The sequence below is a fragment of the Rhinolophus sinicus genome, chromosome 1 (genome assembly GCF_057876585.1).
Source record: "Rhinolophus sinicus isolate RSI-liver-muscle chromosome 1, RSI-T2T, whole genome shotgun sequence".
NCBI lineage: Eukaryota > Metazoa > Chordata > Mammalia > Chiroptera > Rhinolophidae > Rhinolophus > Rhinolophus sinicus.
The window spans coordinates 178,546,093-178,560,949 of record NC_142501.1 but is presented as its reverse complement, the minus strand read 5'-3'; the positions used below and the strand labels follow the sequence as shown (position 1 = coordinate 178,560,949).

The 14,857-nt window shown below is 34.5% G+C and overlaps 1 protein-coding gene across 1 annotated transcript in view; it reads right to left on the bottom strand.

Moving 5' to 3' along the window:
- Window positions 1-14,857, bottom strand: part of MTTP (microsomal triglyceride transfer protein) — a 52,832-nt gene that overhangs the window by 37,616 nt on the left and 359 nt on the right. The window contains exons 2-4 of the mRNA XM_019757656.3: window positions 14,779-14,813; window positions 6,365-6,522; window positions 523-710 (exon numbers count right to left, since the gene is read on the bottom strand). Of these exons, the coding sequence (XP_019613215.1) occupies window positions 523-710; window positions 6,365-6,425 (249 nt within the window). The 5' untranslated portion in view covers window positions 6,426-6,522; window positions 14,779-14,813. The remainder of the gene's footprint in view (window positions 1-522; window positions 711-6,364; window positions 6,523-14,778; window positions 14,814-14,857) is intronic.

Sequence of the window (14,857 nt, the reverse complement as noted above, 5' to 3'; positions counted from 1 at the left end):
CTCAACCCATAAATCTAAAGCATCATAAGTGGCCAAACACTGCCATGCAGAGGAGCACCTGGTTCTTTCCTCAGGAAGAATACAGAATAAGTTCACCCCTTCATTGGTAATTCCACCGTGTTTTTTTTCAAGAAACTCAGGAAAATTGGGAGGTCCCAATTTACCTTTTCTTTCAGTTAGAGTGGCCTCAACTGTTTTTCACATGACATGGACTCTTCACTCCTCACACCCAAAACATTTCAAATGGATTTTAGTTTAACGTGCTTATTAACATGACATAAAGAACTGGACATCACACTCCAGTTACTCACCAGCATACGCCTTCTTTTGCCTACTTCAACAATTTGGAAAGGTCAGATCACTTCTGATTAGCAATAACTTCAAAACTGTAGGTCTACTTACTTTAGTGATAGAGAAACTAAATGGAAATACAACTAAGAACACAAGAGCTGTCAAATGGTATACTTCTCAGAGACTTTGCTGACATGTAACGTTTGCCGCTTTCTGGTAGAAAATGCCCACCGTGATTTGGATCAGTTGGTCATCATCACCATCAGGATTTCTCCATAGTAAGACGACGTCCACATTGGATGAAATTCTGTAACCCACACTGTCTTGCAGTTTTCCTTTGCCCCGATTAAGGAAAACTTCAGTGGAGTATGTGAGTTTGTACAGTCGGTCATTATTTAATGAGAGACCAGTTGTGTGACCTGCATAAAGATAGTGACACAAGTCAAGTCTTAGTTGTCAGGCATCCATCAGGCCAGAGACTATGTTTTCTTGCCACCAATGCATTCCTCATGTAGCACAGTGGTGCCAAGTGGGAGCTTAATAAATATTTGCTGAATGAAAGATAGTTCTACTTCTCCATTTGCTAAAATCATTGGCTTTAGCAACAAAAACTAACAAACAAATAAGCTTCTATTTCAGAAACCTTAGCTTGTATCCCTGATCAATCAGATTATCTAAATATTGCCCTGGTTGACTACAAAATATATTTTTTTAAACGTCATTATATTGCTTTTAATTATATGCATATGATTTTTTCCACCCCAGCTGGATTAAAGTATAATGAATACAATTTTAAGTAGATGTTCAGCCTGGGATTGCTTTGTAAAATTAATCAAAATAATTAGTAATTAACATATCATTTAAATGCAATGGATCAATGCCAAAGTAATTTTAGAGGTTAGAAGACAATTCCTTAAATTGGATATTTGGAATGAATATTTGAAGAATATCCCTCTAATGAAATTTATTCTGTTCATTTAATCAGTAAACTTTTAGTACAAAGGTGCACTTCAAGGCTACACACATGTAAATTTAAAATAGCTCTTTCTGAATAAAAGAATGTTTCACATAAAACCTTAGCACAGACTTTAATTCGGCAGGGCAATTTAATGTTTAATAGGATACATGTCAGTACTGTGAGCCAAAAAAAATGACATATGGAGGAGTTCACACACTCTTCAATTCAGTTTAATTTAACCCCCAAAAAATATATATATAAGAGTAGGATCAAGTCTTTCCTAGAGATGACTTGAAGTTTATGGTTATACAAACTCTTTTTTGTATGTTTTCTATCTCTAGCTCTCAGGAGGTAGTCAGAAAAGATTTCAGTCTATATTGTTCCTCAGCACTAATGAGGTTGCATTGCCTAGTCAATGATACTAGGCCACCACAACATTTTTCTCCCCCTCAAGAAATATTCATAAGAGGGCAGGGACATGGAGGAGGTTGAGATGACTAGGCCAGAAGTGAGGCAGCTGAAAAAGGAAGTGAAATTACTTTGCAAAGTCAAAAGTTAAAAAAAAAAAACTCTGAAAAATCTTTGCCATCTACTGTCTCCATTACCTACTACAACACCTACTGCCCTGAGGAAAAAATAGTCATAATACATTGTCTCTAATAAATGAAGTGTTTTATGTATATTAACTTATTGAATCTTCACAAAAACCTAATGGAGTAGGTACCATTATTAATCTCATTTCGTAGATAGGGAAGTCAAGGGGCACAGAGATTACACATTTTATCCATGATTATTCAGATAGTTGTGGAATCAGGACGTGAACCCAGGCTGTCTGGCTCTAGAGATCATGCTCTTACCTATACTATACACATCGAAAACTTTAAGTAAAACTCTTTTCTATTCCTAGGGAGTGAGCTAGGAATTCATTCATTTATTCATTCATTCAACAAAGATGTAGTGAGCACCCACTAGGTGGTGGGCACCTTTCTAGGCTCTGGAGTACACCAGTTAACAAACAGACAAATTGTCTATCTTTGTACAGTTCATATTTAAACGAGGAGGAGATGGACAATAAGCTTATATATTTATAAATTACGTAACTATATGAAGAAAAATGAAACAGAAAAGGGAATGGAGATACTGAAGGAAAGACCTTTGTGAGAAGGTTAGATTCTGGACAAAGGCTTTAGGCTAACCACATGGATATCTGGGGGAAGAGTATTTCCTTCCCCTCATCCCACACTCCTACCTTGCCATCCTCCCCACAAAGGGAGTAAGTTGAAAGGCCCTGAGAAGAGTTCATGCAGGTGTAATGGAGGAATGGCAGGGAGGCCAAAAAGGCTGAAATTGAGTAAGGGAAAGACACAGCAGAAGGAGACGAGGTTTAATAGGTACCTATGGGTGGCATGAAGACTAGGAGGGACCTTTGCATAGACTTAAGAGTTTGAGTAAGATGGGTGGTGAAATTATACAACCTGACAAACTTTCCAAGACAGAGGATGAGGAAACAAGCAGTAGGAATCTGGAAAAGCCAGAAGAAAGAAGTGTGGGAGTGTATAGACACACACACACACAACCCAGACTATGTCCAAACACCAAGTCAGGTAGAACTCCAGGTGTGAGATACAGAAGGCAGAAAGTGTCAGGACAAACCTCGAAGGAGATGAAGTCTGTGACTCCCTCTAGCCTCTCCTACCTCTCTACCTTTTCTACGTTTTAACTGGTGACACTGCTGCAGGTTCAAGCGTTGGCTTTCTGGCCAGGAAAGATAGTTTGACCAGAAAGGCCCTTTTTTATTGACACCTACCAAATTCCACATAAGGCATAAAGGAAATACATCTTATCTAATCCTCACAGTAATTCTGAAAGGTAAGCATTATATGACAGCTGGAAAAAAAGCTGACTTTGCGCTCAACCCAACATAGCAGACATAATGCAGAATTTGACATTTAAATATACTGAAATCCAAGTTTTGTGGACTACAAAAATATGTCTTCTGATTTAAATAACTATGAAAAGTTTTTAGGAAGGTAGCCTTTCTTAAATTCCAAAGCTTTCCAAACTACCATGTTGTGCATTTTTTCTTATTTTTATTTTACTAGTTAGAAGAATGTAGATCAGTTTGTAACTATGACTTGGAAGTGATAAAGCACAGGAAAGAATGAGACTTGTTCTCTTAAAACTTTTTCCTACCTCTTTTAACAGGAGCTAAAAAGCCTAAATGGTTCAAATAAGTGCATTGTGTGGTAGTGTCGTCCCTGTTACCCTTTCTTCTTTGATAAACATTTTTCTGTTTATGTTGCTCCGAGATCTGGCAACACTGGGCAATGGGGTCATGTTCTATTGATATTGTTGACTTAATTTCTTTCTTAGCGTGTTGCTCTTTAGAGTATGCAGAACAGCACTTTTTGAAGCTGATGTTAGATAAAACCAGGAGAGAAATTAATTTTAGCCCCAAAAGGAGTCAGTACCTCTTCATTGTGTCCTTTCAAGTGCATCTAGAATTTTTAAATGACTTAAAAACAACAAAGCTCTTCATTTTGAACCGTTTAAGAAATATCTGAAAATATTCATTCATCAAACTTAGATGAATACAGTAATAGTACAGTTAACTGGCTTAAGCAAGAAGATAAAGTGGAGGTAAATTAAAGGTGAAGTTTAAAGAAACATGCAATAGTGATAAGAATGACAGGTAATGGGATTTAGGATTCTAAAATTATAAGAAAATTATAAGGCTGGAAGTAAAAGAGTAGGATAAGTGGGGAAAAAAATGGAAGATGATTAATATGAATAAACTGAAAATTATAAGTAGGACCAGAGACTGACAGAAAGACTGGAAGTGAAGAAACAGTTCATGTTTATAGGTGACAAGATTAAATAGTAAGTTTATGTGTGTTATCAAAAGCAGAAGTACTATAAAGAAAACCCGAAGAAGGCACTGAGAATAGACCCAGCGGTACAAAATATGATGTGGAAAAAGTAGGGAAAACTTGAGTCTTTAAAATGTTCACAGTCAGCATCTCTTCCACACAGACCCTTTTCCATATAATCCTAGTTCCCTCCTCCATTCTCTTCACAGTCCAACTGGCACTCAACATCCACCCAAATCTGGGAATTTGCTAAACAGTTTGCTAAAACAATTAAATTTTACATGAGTTTTGAGGTGATTCACGGGTTGCCACTATTTATAATGATCTGATTTTAAAGTAAACTTTTCACAAGTAGTTTGCTTATTAAATGTCAATCATTACAGAGGGCAAGGAATCAATAATGACATCGTGGTACTAGAATACAAAAGGTTATCACATCTAGGTAGAGAGAAAGCTGTCAAGTCCTGTACTTTTCATTTATGGTATTTGGCATAAGCAGCTTACACCATGAAGCTAATGACTAGGTTTGGGGCCTTCACTTGCCCAGGCTCCTTTCACGACCTTGGAAGGGGCTAACAATGTTACACATGCCGTATCTTTTTTCAGTAGCATTCACAAGAACAACATGTGTTTGTAATCTTTTCTCAAACATGGCCCTGAAATTACATAAGCTTCAGGTTATAAAAATCTGGGTTTACCACTGAGCTGTACACAACAAACACTAGCTGTCATCTTCTAAACCTGTGTGACAGTTGTGTGCGTGCGTGTGCATGTGTGTATTTTTAAATCTTTATAAATACATGTATTTGAAAATATCAGGTTATCTAGTTTTCTAATTTATAGAGTGGGGGAAAAAAAAGCCTACAGTAACTACTATATCTCAATTATTTTTCTCAAAATAATCATGGTATTAGGTTTGATATTATGGCATATAAATCACTCATATTTTAAATACACAACAGTTTATTTGACAGATAATAAAACAGTAAGCTCTCTATGTAATAATTCTTAGTCAGATATAATTTACAAACCTTTACTTTTTCCCCATTAAATATTTTGTCATCCAAGTAAGGACTGTATTTTTAAATACTAAACATTTTGGAAAATTGGTGAAAAATATTGTCTTTAGTTCAAGAATCTAAAGTATCGTTTGCTTAGGTGAAATAATTTAAATTTAGCCCTCCATTTACTGTTCCAATAACAAAGATTATCTTTTTCCTTCACATGGAAATTTTCCATGCAAAAAAATCTTGAGACAAACTTCACTTTTTGATCAAAAGCCATAGTTATCCAAAAACTGGTTTAGAAGTTTACCAATGAATTATTTTATATCAATTACTTAGAGTACACAGTTATTAAAATTGGACTTTATCATACTAAGTTATGCGTTAGGTCAATTGACTTTGACAGTGGGCCCTCTTAAGAGACGCTAAAAAGTGATAACTTTACAGGTGAAACATTTAGGAACCCAAGGAATGTATAAATGTTCATTTAAAACAAGATTCCATATTAATACATTTCATGTACCTTTTTGAAAATACTACTTGTATTTTGTGTTTTTTCTCTGAAATGTATCAATTCATGTTTTTTTAAAATCAATTCTATCTTAAAATAGAAACGATAACTAGCAACACTTTTTCCAAAGATAATAAATCTTCTTTCTTAAACCTACATCATGTAATTTTATTTTCTGTAATTTACTAACTTGATAATTCTATCACTTCTAAATAGTAATGGAATTAAATACATGCTTTACCATTTCATACATAATTCTTTGGCAAATCAAATGCCCTTCTCATTGGGTCTAACTCTTCTTGATGTCACATTGCTAAGCAACTAGAAGGAAATTTAAGAACTGATTTTTAAAAATCTTCTTTTACAACTCAAATGAAGGAGCTACACTCAGTGAGTGACCAACAGCAGCAGGTAACAATAGCTGGCATCATTTTCTCCCTTTTAAAAATAGACCATAAGTGAGAAAATGAAGCAAGAAGCCCACTAATCTGAGGGACTGTAACTAAAAGGAACCTCTGTTTCCTTAATGTATGGAAGAATTTGAATTAGGTTTTCATTCTAACCTAGTCATGCCTTCACAAACATTCCATAGTTACATGGTTTTGAAGATGGTTTAATTAGAAACTCTTTCACTATTTACACACACACACACACACACACACACACTCTCTCACACACTTTCCCCTCAACAATTAAAATTAAAGTTTAGCAAAAGGCAATACAAACTTACCTTTAACAGAAGCTGAATATGAGGAAATGAAGCAGAGGAAAAGCACAGCAAGAAGAATCATATTGACTAGCCACCCTCTAATGCATCCAGTTCCCAGCAAGAAGTCACTGAGAAGTGGACTCTTCTGATGGCAAGGAGGAAATACTCCTCTTCAGAACCTGCAACAATAATGTTTATCTTTGAGGAAAGGTCAGATTCCAAACTCCAATATCAGGACCTAAGTTCACCAAAGGGCTCACTATTAATGATTAAACATAGGTGGGCTGTAATTTTCAGTCTTTCACTCTTTAATTTCTTTTGCTCAACAAGGAAATTCAAAAACATTTTCACCTTTGAGAGCTAAATAAAATCAATCTACCTTCTTGTAAAGTCAAAGTACTGAGGGACATTCAAGGAAAACTGGTGGTGATGCTTTTCTGCTCAATAATCATCATCATGCCTGTGTTAAATGCCTGTCTTCATATTTTACCGCTTTATGTGGGAGAGTGGTGAGGATTTTCAAACTCAGCTAAACTTCATTGAATTTTATTATGTCTTGTATGTTCACCTTTGAATTTTTTTATACTATGTGTACGCTATTAGAAAAGAATCACTCTGAATTTTAGGGCTTAAATTTTTAAATTTTAAGTTGTACCACCACTAATCACCTCAAAATAGTGTTACAGTAGATAGAACTTTCATTTCTGAACCCTAGATGATTCTCCTTATGTGTGAAACTATATGGGGTTGTAGCAAATTAGCATTGTCTATTATTAACATGCTAGCAGGCCGATTGAGTAAACATATACCAGGGGTGCCAGAAAAATGTATACACATGACTTGTATTCATCTTTTGTTATCAGTATATATTGAGTATTACAATGTTAATATTGTTTTTTCCTTTCTTAAAATGTGTATACATTTTTTGTCACCATCTATATACATACATATACAGAGGGTGCCAAAACATGTGTACACATTTTAAGAAAGGAAGAAACTGTATTAATATACACCAAAAACAAAAGATGAATACAAGTCACGTTTGACTTCTGCAATTGCAAGAGGTACTCAAAGTGGTTACCATCAGCGTCCAGACACGTCTGATTACCGCGAACTACTGCTTGAGCAACACTGACCAAAGTGTTAACTTCTCTTAAAATGTGTATACATTTTTTTTGGCACCCCCGGTGTATATGTATGTATATACACACACAGGTATTCATATATATCATAGTAGACCTCTAGCTATGACAAGGAAAACTTGTCCAAGTCCCCAAAGTGGCTGGATGGAGTCCCTCATGCTTTCTGAATCCCATTTCTAGGAAGAGATTCAGAGGGGCAATTCCAGCCCTTAGCACTTTTGCTATAGGAAATTACTTAGGAAATGTCTCTAGAATTAGAACAAATACCCTAGTATGGCTAAGGCCACGCTGACTGAACCAACTCTTATTCTTGGACACTCCCACAAAAGAGGCCTGATATGTACCAAACCTACTAAAATTAGGTGGTTTGGGTGGCATGTGGGGTTGTTTTGGCAAAGGTGGGAATAAAGTGCTGGTGAAGAGCTATTTGAATTAACTTGAAAATACTTAAGGCCATGTTTAAGTATAAAATGTGTTCTTAAATCTACCCTCGTCTTGCTCAAAATTCTTTTCTAGAATCCTGACCTTCGGCTTAAATTTGGACAATCCAGGCCAACTTGATAGGGCCACAAAATGAAATATAAAATTTAAAAGAAATCTTCAAAGTTTATACAAAGAACTGAAAGATGAAAATTGTCTTTATCATCGAGATTAGAACTTCATTTGCTATTATAAGTTTTGTATATAAATTATGGCTAAAGTACCTATACAAAAATAAAATGTTTGGTTGTAATTATCACCTTAAAGTTATAAGTTTTCCTGGGATAAACAGAAAAGGCCATTCTTAGAAAAATACCTTTGTTGAAGAAATGTAAGTTTTTATGAATAGTAGGTATTATAAATACAAGGTAATGTGAAAGTCTTTATTGCTTTACATTTGAATAGATTTCTATGTTCCCACAATTTCTGCATTACATACATAGGGATATGAAGCCATTATAGTCACATCAGCTTTACACATTTATTTAAATTAAGAAGTAGTTTGAATCTCATATGATTCAATGAGAACTGTCTTTTGTATTTCCATTTGAGGCTGATAGTTACTTAGACCTTTAATGTTTGTGATTAGACTAAGTGGTGCATGATATGTGTCTCTTCGGGTAAAGTACCATTTGTTGTCAGGTGCTTACCAGAGTCCAACCAATAAAAGGCCTATCACTATTGCCTAATAAAATAAATGCTGTTTCATTTAAGCATTTGCTTTCCACTAGAGAGCTCCTATATATCACTGTGTTAGTCATTTCAATATAAATTGTTGAAATAAGACTGCTTCCGTTGATAATAAATAACATCATCCTTTTATATTTTGCTTGTAAGTTTTTCTTTTTACAAAGTCATTTGAAGGACTTCAGATTGTTTCACCAGAGATGAAATAAAAATGCCAAACTCTTTTCATATTCAGTGAATTTTGTGTACCAAAGAAGAGGCATTCTCTTCTGTTGCTTTTTGATCAAGCAGAACAAACTTTATACAGTATATGTGGGAGATATCTCCCAAAACTCATCAGCTATTTTACATGGTATGTGAAGCAAGACAGAAGCATAGCACAGCATAAAAACAACAAGAGCTGCCATCTATGGAATGATTACTATGTACAATATACTATACTAAGCACTTTACATTTTTCATAGTATATCCTAATGACAATCATTTTACATAATAGAAAAATAAGGCTCAGATTAATTTAGTAAAATGAGTTAAGAATTACAGAAATACACCTTGAAACTTAATACAATATTCTCCTTTACTTAAAAAGTATTAGAGGTAGAATGTGGAAAAAATTGATTTCTCATGGATGACATAGAATTATTAGTTGGAACTGCCCTTTGATTCCATCAGAATTTTGTATGGAGGCTAACAGAGCACTTGACTATTGTGGTTAGGTGTTCTGAGCTACATTTATAGAGGGAAAAACTGATCTGTGTTGGCCAGGTCAAAATCAAATAACAGATTTTAAAACAATACTATTGCAATGTAATTCCACTGGTAGGACATGACACTGGAAAACTTGCTATACTAGTATTTTGCAGTGATAAATAAGAGGCTATGAAATAAAGATTGATGACTAATTCCAATGTACAGTGGTGTTTCTGTGAATTATCAGAGGTTGTTAGAAGTTAACTCATTTTTCTTGATTAGAAGATAAATGAATTTCACCACTATAAAGGCTGGAAGAAAATGCATTACCCTACTAGATATAGATATAGTAAGTCAGGATGTATGATAGCTATAGAGGAAATAAAAATTCTTTATAACATCACAACACTTTATCCTTAGAATCAATGGGGAAAAAAAATTTCTTAGAGGGGCACTTCAAGTTATCCCTAAGTGGTCATAATAAAATCTAATAGTTTTCAATTCAAGGAGGAAATTAGCATTTTTGAAGAACTATGAAAAATACATGTTAGGTTAAGAATATTCTTATGATGTGTTGAAATGTTTCACACCATGGCAAAGATATAGAATACATATACTATTTTAAAGGTATTGTTTAAGAATTCTGTCTGATAAAATAAATACATACTAAATGCCTTTCCTTGACAAGAGTAAACTTGAGATTTAGGTTTGAAACATTTGGAATCTAAGACTCTCCAAAAAGGATAGTGATTTTTCCAACAACCAAAAAAAATCCTTATGGGTCAACAACAGTCACTCTAAAGGGAATCTAACTTTACATTACCTTTGGCTACATGTAACTGAATTTCTAGCATTTAAAGGAGAGGATTCATGGCTTTCTTTCAGTAGATGAAAGAGATGGCTCTTTCTCTCTTATTTTGTAAAGAAAACAACATTTAAATTTTGATCAGAATTATTTTATTTACAAAGACAGTCCAGAGATTTCCCATACAGCTTGCACTGTTATCCCTATTATTAATATCTTACATTAGTGTGGTAGATTTAATAAGAAACCAGTATCAATACATTATTAGCAACTAAAATCCATACTTTAGATTTTCTTAGTTCTTATCTAATTTTTTTTTCTGTTCCAAGATCCATCTATGATATATTATATTTAGTTATCCTATCCTTAACCGCTTCTTGGCTGTGACAGTGATTGACTGGGTTTATAGGTTTCGGGGAGGAAGACCACAAAGGTGTCATTTTCATCACATTATATCAAAGGTACGTACTATCAACATGATTTATCACTGTTGATGTTGACCTTGATCATCTGGCTAAGCAGAAATGTCAGGTTTCTCCACTGTAAAGTTACTCTTTTTTTTACTTTCTTTCCATACTGTACTCTTTGGAATTAATTTGTGTAGCCATGGAGTAGGGAGTTATATTCCTCCTCCTTGAGGGTGGAGTATCTATATATTTAGAATTCCTCTGCATGAGAGATTTTTCTCTTCTCCATTTATGTATCATTTATATCAGAATGGACTCATGAATATTTACTTTATATTTTGGGTTATAATCCAGTACTACTTTGTTTCTACAGTTTTTCCAGCTCTGGCCACTGGGGGCTCTTGCAGTTGGCTCCTGTGTTCCTTTGACATATCCCATCTGTGTGTGCATGCACTCTAAAGCATTTCCTTAATTTCAGGCACTACAAGAGGCTCCAGGTTTATCTTGCACATTTCCACCCCAAACCTAGAATCAGTCATTTCTCCAAAGAGCTCTTGTTCCTTTTATTGGAGAATGGTATTAGAACCAAGATCTGGGCACAAAGTGTGCTATTTCTACCATAACGAGTCTTCCAACCATGAACACAGAGTAGCTCTACACTTACTTAGATCTTTTTTCTTTCATCAGAGTTTTGTAGTTTCCCTCATATAGACCCTGTATATGTTTTGGTAGATTTATACCTAAGTATTTCTTTATTGTTTTAAGTTTAGAGCTCCAGTTGTTCATTGATGGTAGATAGAAAATCAATTGACTTTTGTATGTTAACCTTGTATCGTGTGACTTTGCTATAATCACTTACTAGTTCCATGAGAAATATTTTGTAGTTGATTTTTGGGGATATTTTTACATAAACAATTATGTCATCTAAGGACAGTTTTACTTCCTTTTCTTTCCTTGTCTTATTGTACTAGCTATGACTTCCAGTATGATGTTGAATATACATTTTATGAAAAGTACATGTTGAATGTACTTTTTATATTGCATATTCTTTTCTGAATTCAGTCACTCCTCTTCAAATCTTTTCTCCAATCACCTTATTTCTGAGTTTTTCTGTTTCATGTTGTTCTATCTTTTTCATTTTACAATTTTCTCGTTTTGAAATATTGTTATACTTTTCATTTGCTTTTCTTCCTGCTTCATATTCATTTTTATTATAATAACTTTTAATAGGACTCAACTATGATCCTTTTTGTGGTATATTTTTTGGCTAAATGTTATTCTGTACTTTTAAGAGAGGGAAGTGGGTAGAATAGCTTTTCAAGCCTCATGGTTCTAGTTTCCTTTTGTTTTCATAAAGTGATAAATATGCATCTTTGTCATTGCTGAGCTGTCCCCTCTTCTTCACTTCCACATTTATCTGGACCGTCTTTTTACCTTTGCCCCTATTGTCCCTGTCCAGTTCAATTTGAATTCTACTCCCAGGAGTTTTTTCTTAGTGTTGGGCTTTGTCCAAGAAGGGCGCTTAGATTTAAGTCTTGAGAGTTGATAGGCCCCCACACCCCTCTCACACTTTCAGATCTTCCTGCTCATTCCTTTGTACTCACCTTGAAATCTGCCAGTTTTGCTGCTCATCTCATACTGGACTCCTCTTTTTTCATGAATATCTGTTGGGAGTTTTGGGGTCCTCCCATTCTCATAGCCTTCAGATGCTATGTTGTCTTCCCACTACTTCCTCCTACACAGATGTTAATACTAAATTGGTGGTTTGTTCCCACCCACTCATAGTTTGAGCTTTATAAGGATTCTTTTTCACTTAGTTATGTTGTAGCCATGAGCTGGGTTTGTTGTCATTATTGTTGTTTTGACACGAGTATCCTCCTAGTGCTCTACCTGTTTGTATGAGGAGATTCAGACTACACTGCCTCCATAGTCATCTTTCTAGAGTCTTCAATATTCATATATCATCCGGGAGGGGAGTGAATGAGGGATTTAAAAACAAAAACAAAAACATTTTAAACTTTTTCTGTATTTTTGAAGGCTTAAGTAATTAAATTAGTGCTGACTGCCCAATGTTCCCAGGCCAAACATTTGGAGAGGACACGTTTTGTTTAGCTTACTCAGTATTTAAAAAAAAAAAAAAATCACTGACAGCACTTAAATACCAGGTTTCACATGAAAGTTCAGATTTCTAGCTGCTTTTCAAAAATTGAGATCTGATGTCATTAGGTCCACATTCCTAGTTGGAACTTGTACCCTAATTAAATAGAGAATGTGCTCCCATGTTTGTGACACTTTACTCCCAAATAGCTTTTTCTCTTTTGTTACCATCTAGTCCTCATAACTATTATAGGTTTGTAACCATGGACTAACATTTTTATTTCAACCTTTTATGTTGGCTTAAACTACCAAATATGTGATGATTTCTAAATCTGTTTCTACTTAGATGTCCCACAGACTCCCCAGAACCCACATATTAACAACCAAATTATTGTTTTTCAAAACCTATTTTTCTTCCGCTATTCTTTAAATAACCCAGTTTAACACAATCACATTCCTACAACTGTCCAAATTAGAAAAACCTTTAGGGTTATTCTCTCTTCTTTCTCATCTGACTCATAGCTTTTCAGTCATGTGCCAAACTATGCCATGTCTTTGCTTTTACTGTTCCCAATATTTTAAATACCTTTCCCTTCTTCATATCTGGAAAACTCCTATTTACTTTCCAAGATGGAGCAAATTTATTCAACTTCTGAAACTATGTCTCCTGTCTACAGGAGCATTTAGTTGCTCCTTTCCAAATACAAGTGTCTTAAGTATATTTTATGTTATATGGTATTTATTTTCTGCTGGTTCTCCCACTAGACTAGGGATTCCTTAAGGACAGCAATTATGATTTAGTCATCTTTGTATCAAAGTACTAAGACAAAAAATATGGAACTCAATAAACATGTCAAATAAACACATGAATTTTACAAATCAATGAAAATAAGATTATTTCATATCATGATTTTACCTTACTGTACCTTTTATATGCTTCATCTTTAGTAAACCCCCCCCTCCATTTTGTTATTTTTTGCTGGTACTTCACTTTAAATCTTGCACCATGACTATAAAGTGGCTTTGTAAAAAGAAAACTTATTGACCCCACTATTAAAACATAAGGGTTTTTTTAAGTACATTAATTTAAAAAATATAACTAAGGGTACCAGGTATTAACTCTGAAAAAATATAAAATTATTCATAAAACAGATCCCTGAGGGGCAACTGCACAGCTGTTAAAAGATTTGTCACATCACTATCCCAACCTGAGTTTAAGGACCTACATATGAGGAGCTACGTATCCAATTACTAGTCGTCTCTTAGCTACTCTTTGCCCTGATATGGAGGCAGCTGAAAAAAGATGCCCTACTAACAAATCGGAAATAGATCCAATACTCAATTAAGAGATCTTTCAGATCTGAGGTGAGAAACAGAGTGACCCACAACAGGGTAACAGCTGACATAGTTTTTCAAGAAATATTGGAGAGTTTCAAGCAAGAGTGACTTAATTTTTGTGACCAAATTTAGATAAATTTCAATTCTTTTAGAAAACTCAAATTCTTAATTTAATTTTTATTCATTGAAACCTTTAAACATGTTCAAATGTTTTCAAATATCAAGAATAATTTACTTCAAAATTGTTTCCATACTGAGATAGCAGTCTATTCATCGATTCAAACTTTATTTTTATTTTTAAATTCTGCAATAATCACCTATGAGAAGTAGGACTGAATAAAAAAACTAAACAGAAAACTACAATCTATGGGATTATGCTTCAGTTCTCCCTCAGTTGACTTGGTTTATATATAGCAAAAAGATTACATAAGGTCAAGTGTTATAAACAATGAAATGTCACCTGATGTTTTGCAAAACAGCATTAGGAAAAATAATTCAAGGAATGAATGGAGAGTAAGATTTCCGGCTGTAAGCAAGAAAAAAAGGCTTAAATATTCTAGATTAAAACTCATCTTATGGGGAATTTGACTCACTTTTTAAATTTGATTGTCCATTTGAATTGTGTAAAACCATGTGATATTCACAACCTTCTTCCGTAAAAATTAGTTTGGGCACTCCTGCTTTCATGTCCAACACAGAAGAATTACGAGCCCTTTGCATTTTTAATTTTTAGGAGTAGGAACGTCTTACCCAACCCCAAGACCCTCACAGAAAGATATGAATGAATACCCGCATAACCTGAATGTCCGCAGAGACACACGTGCCTGTAAGTGGAAAAAGAAACATCACTGTAACCAGCTCCCTCTAC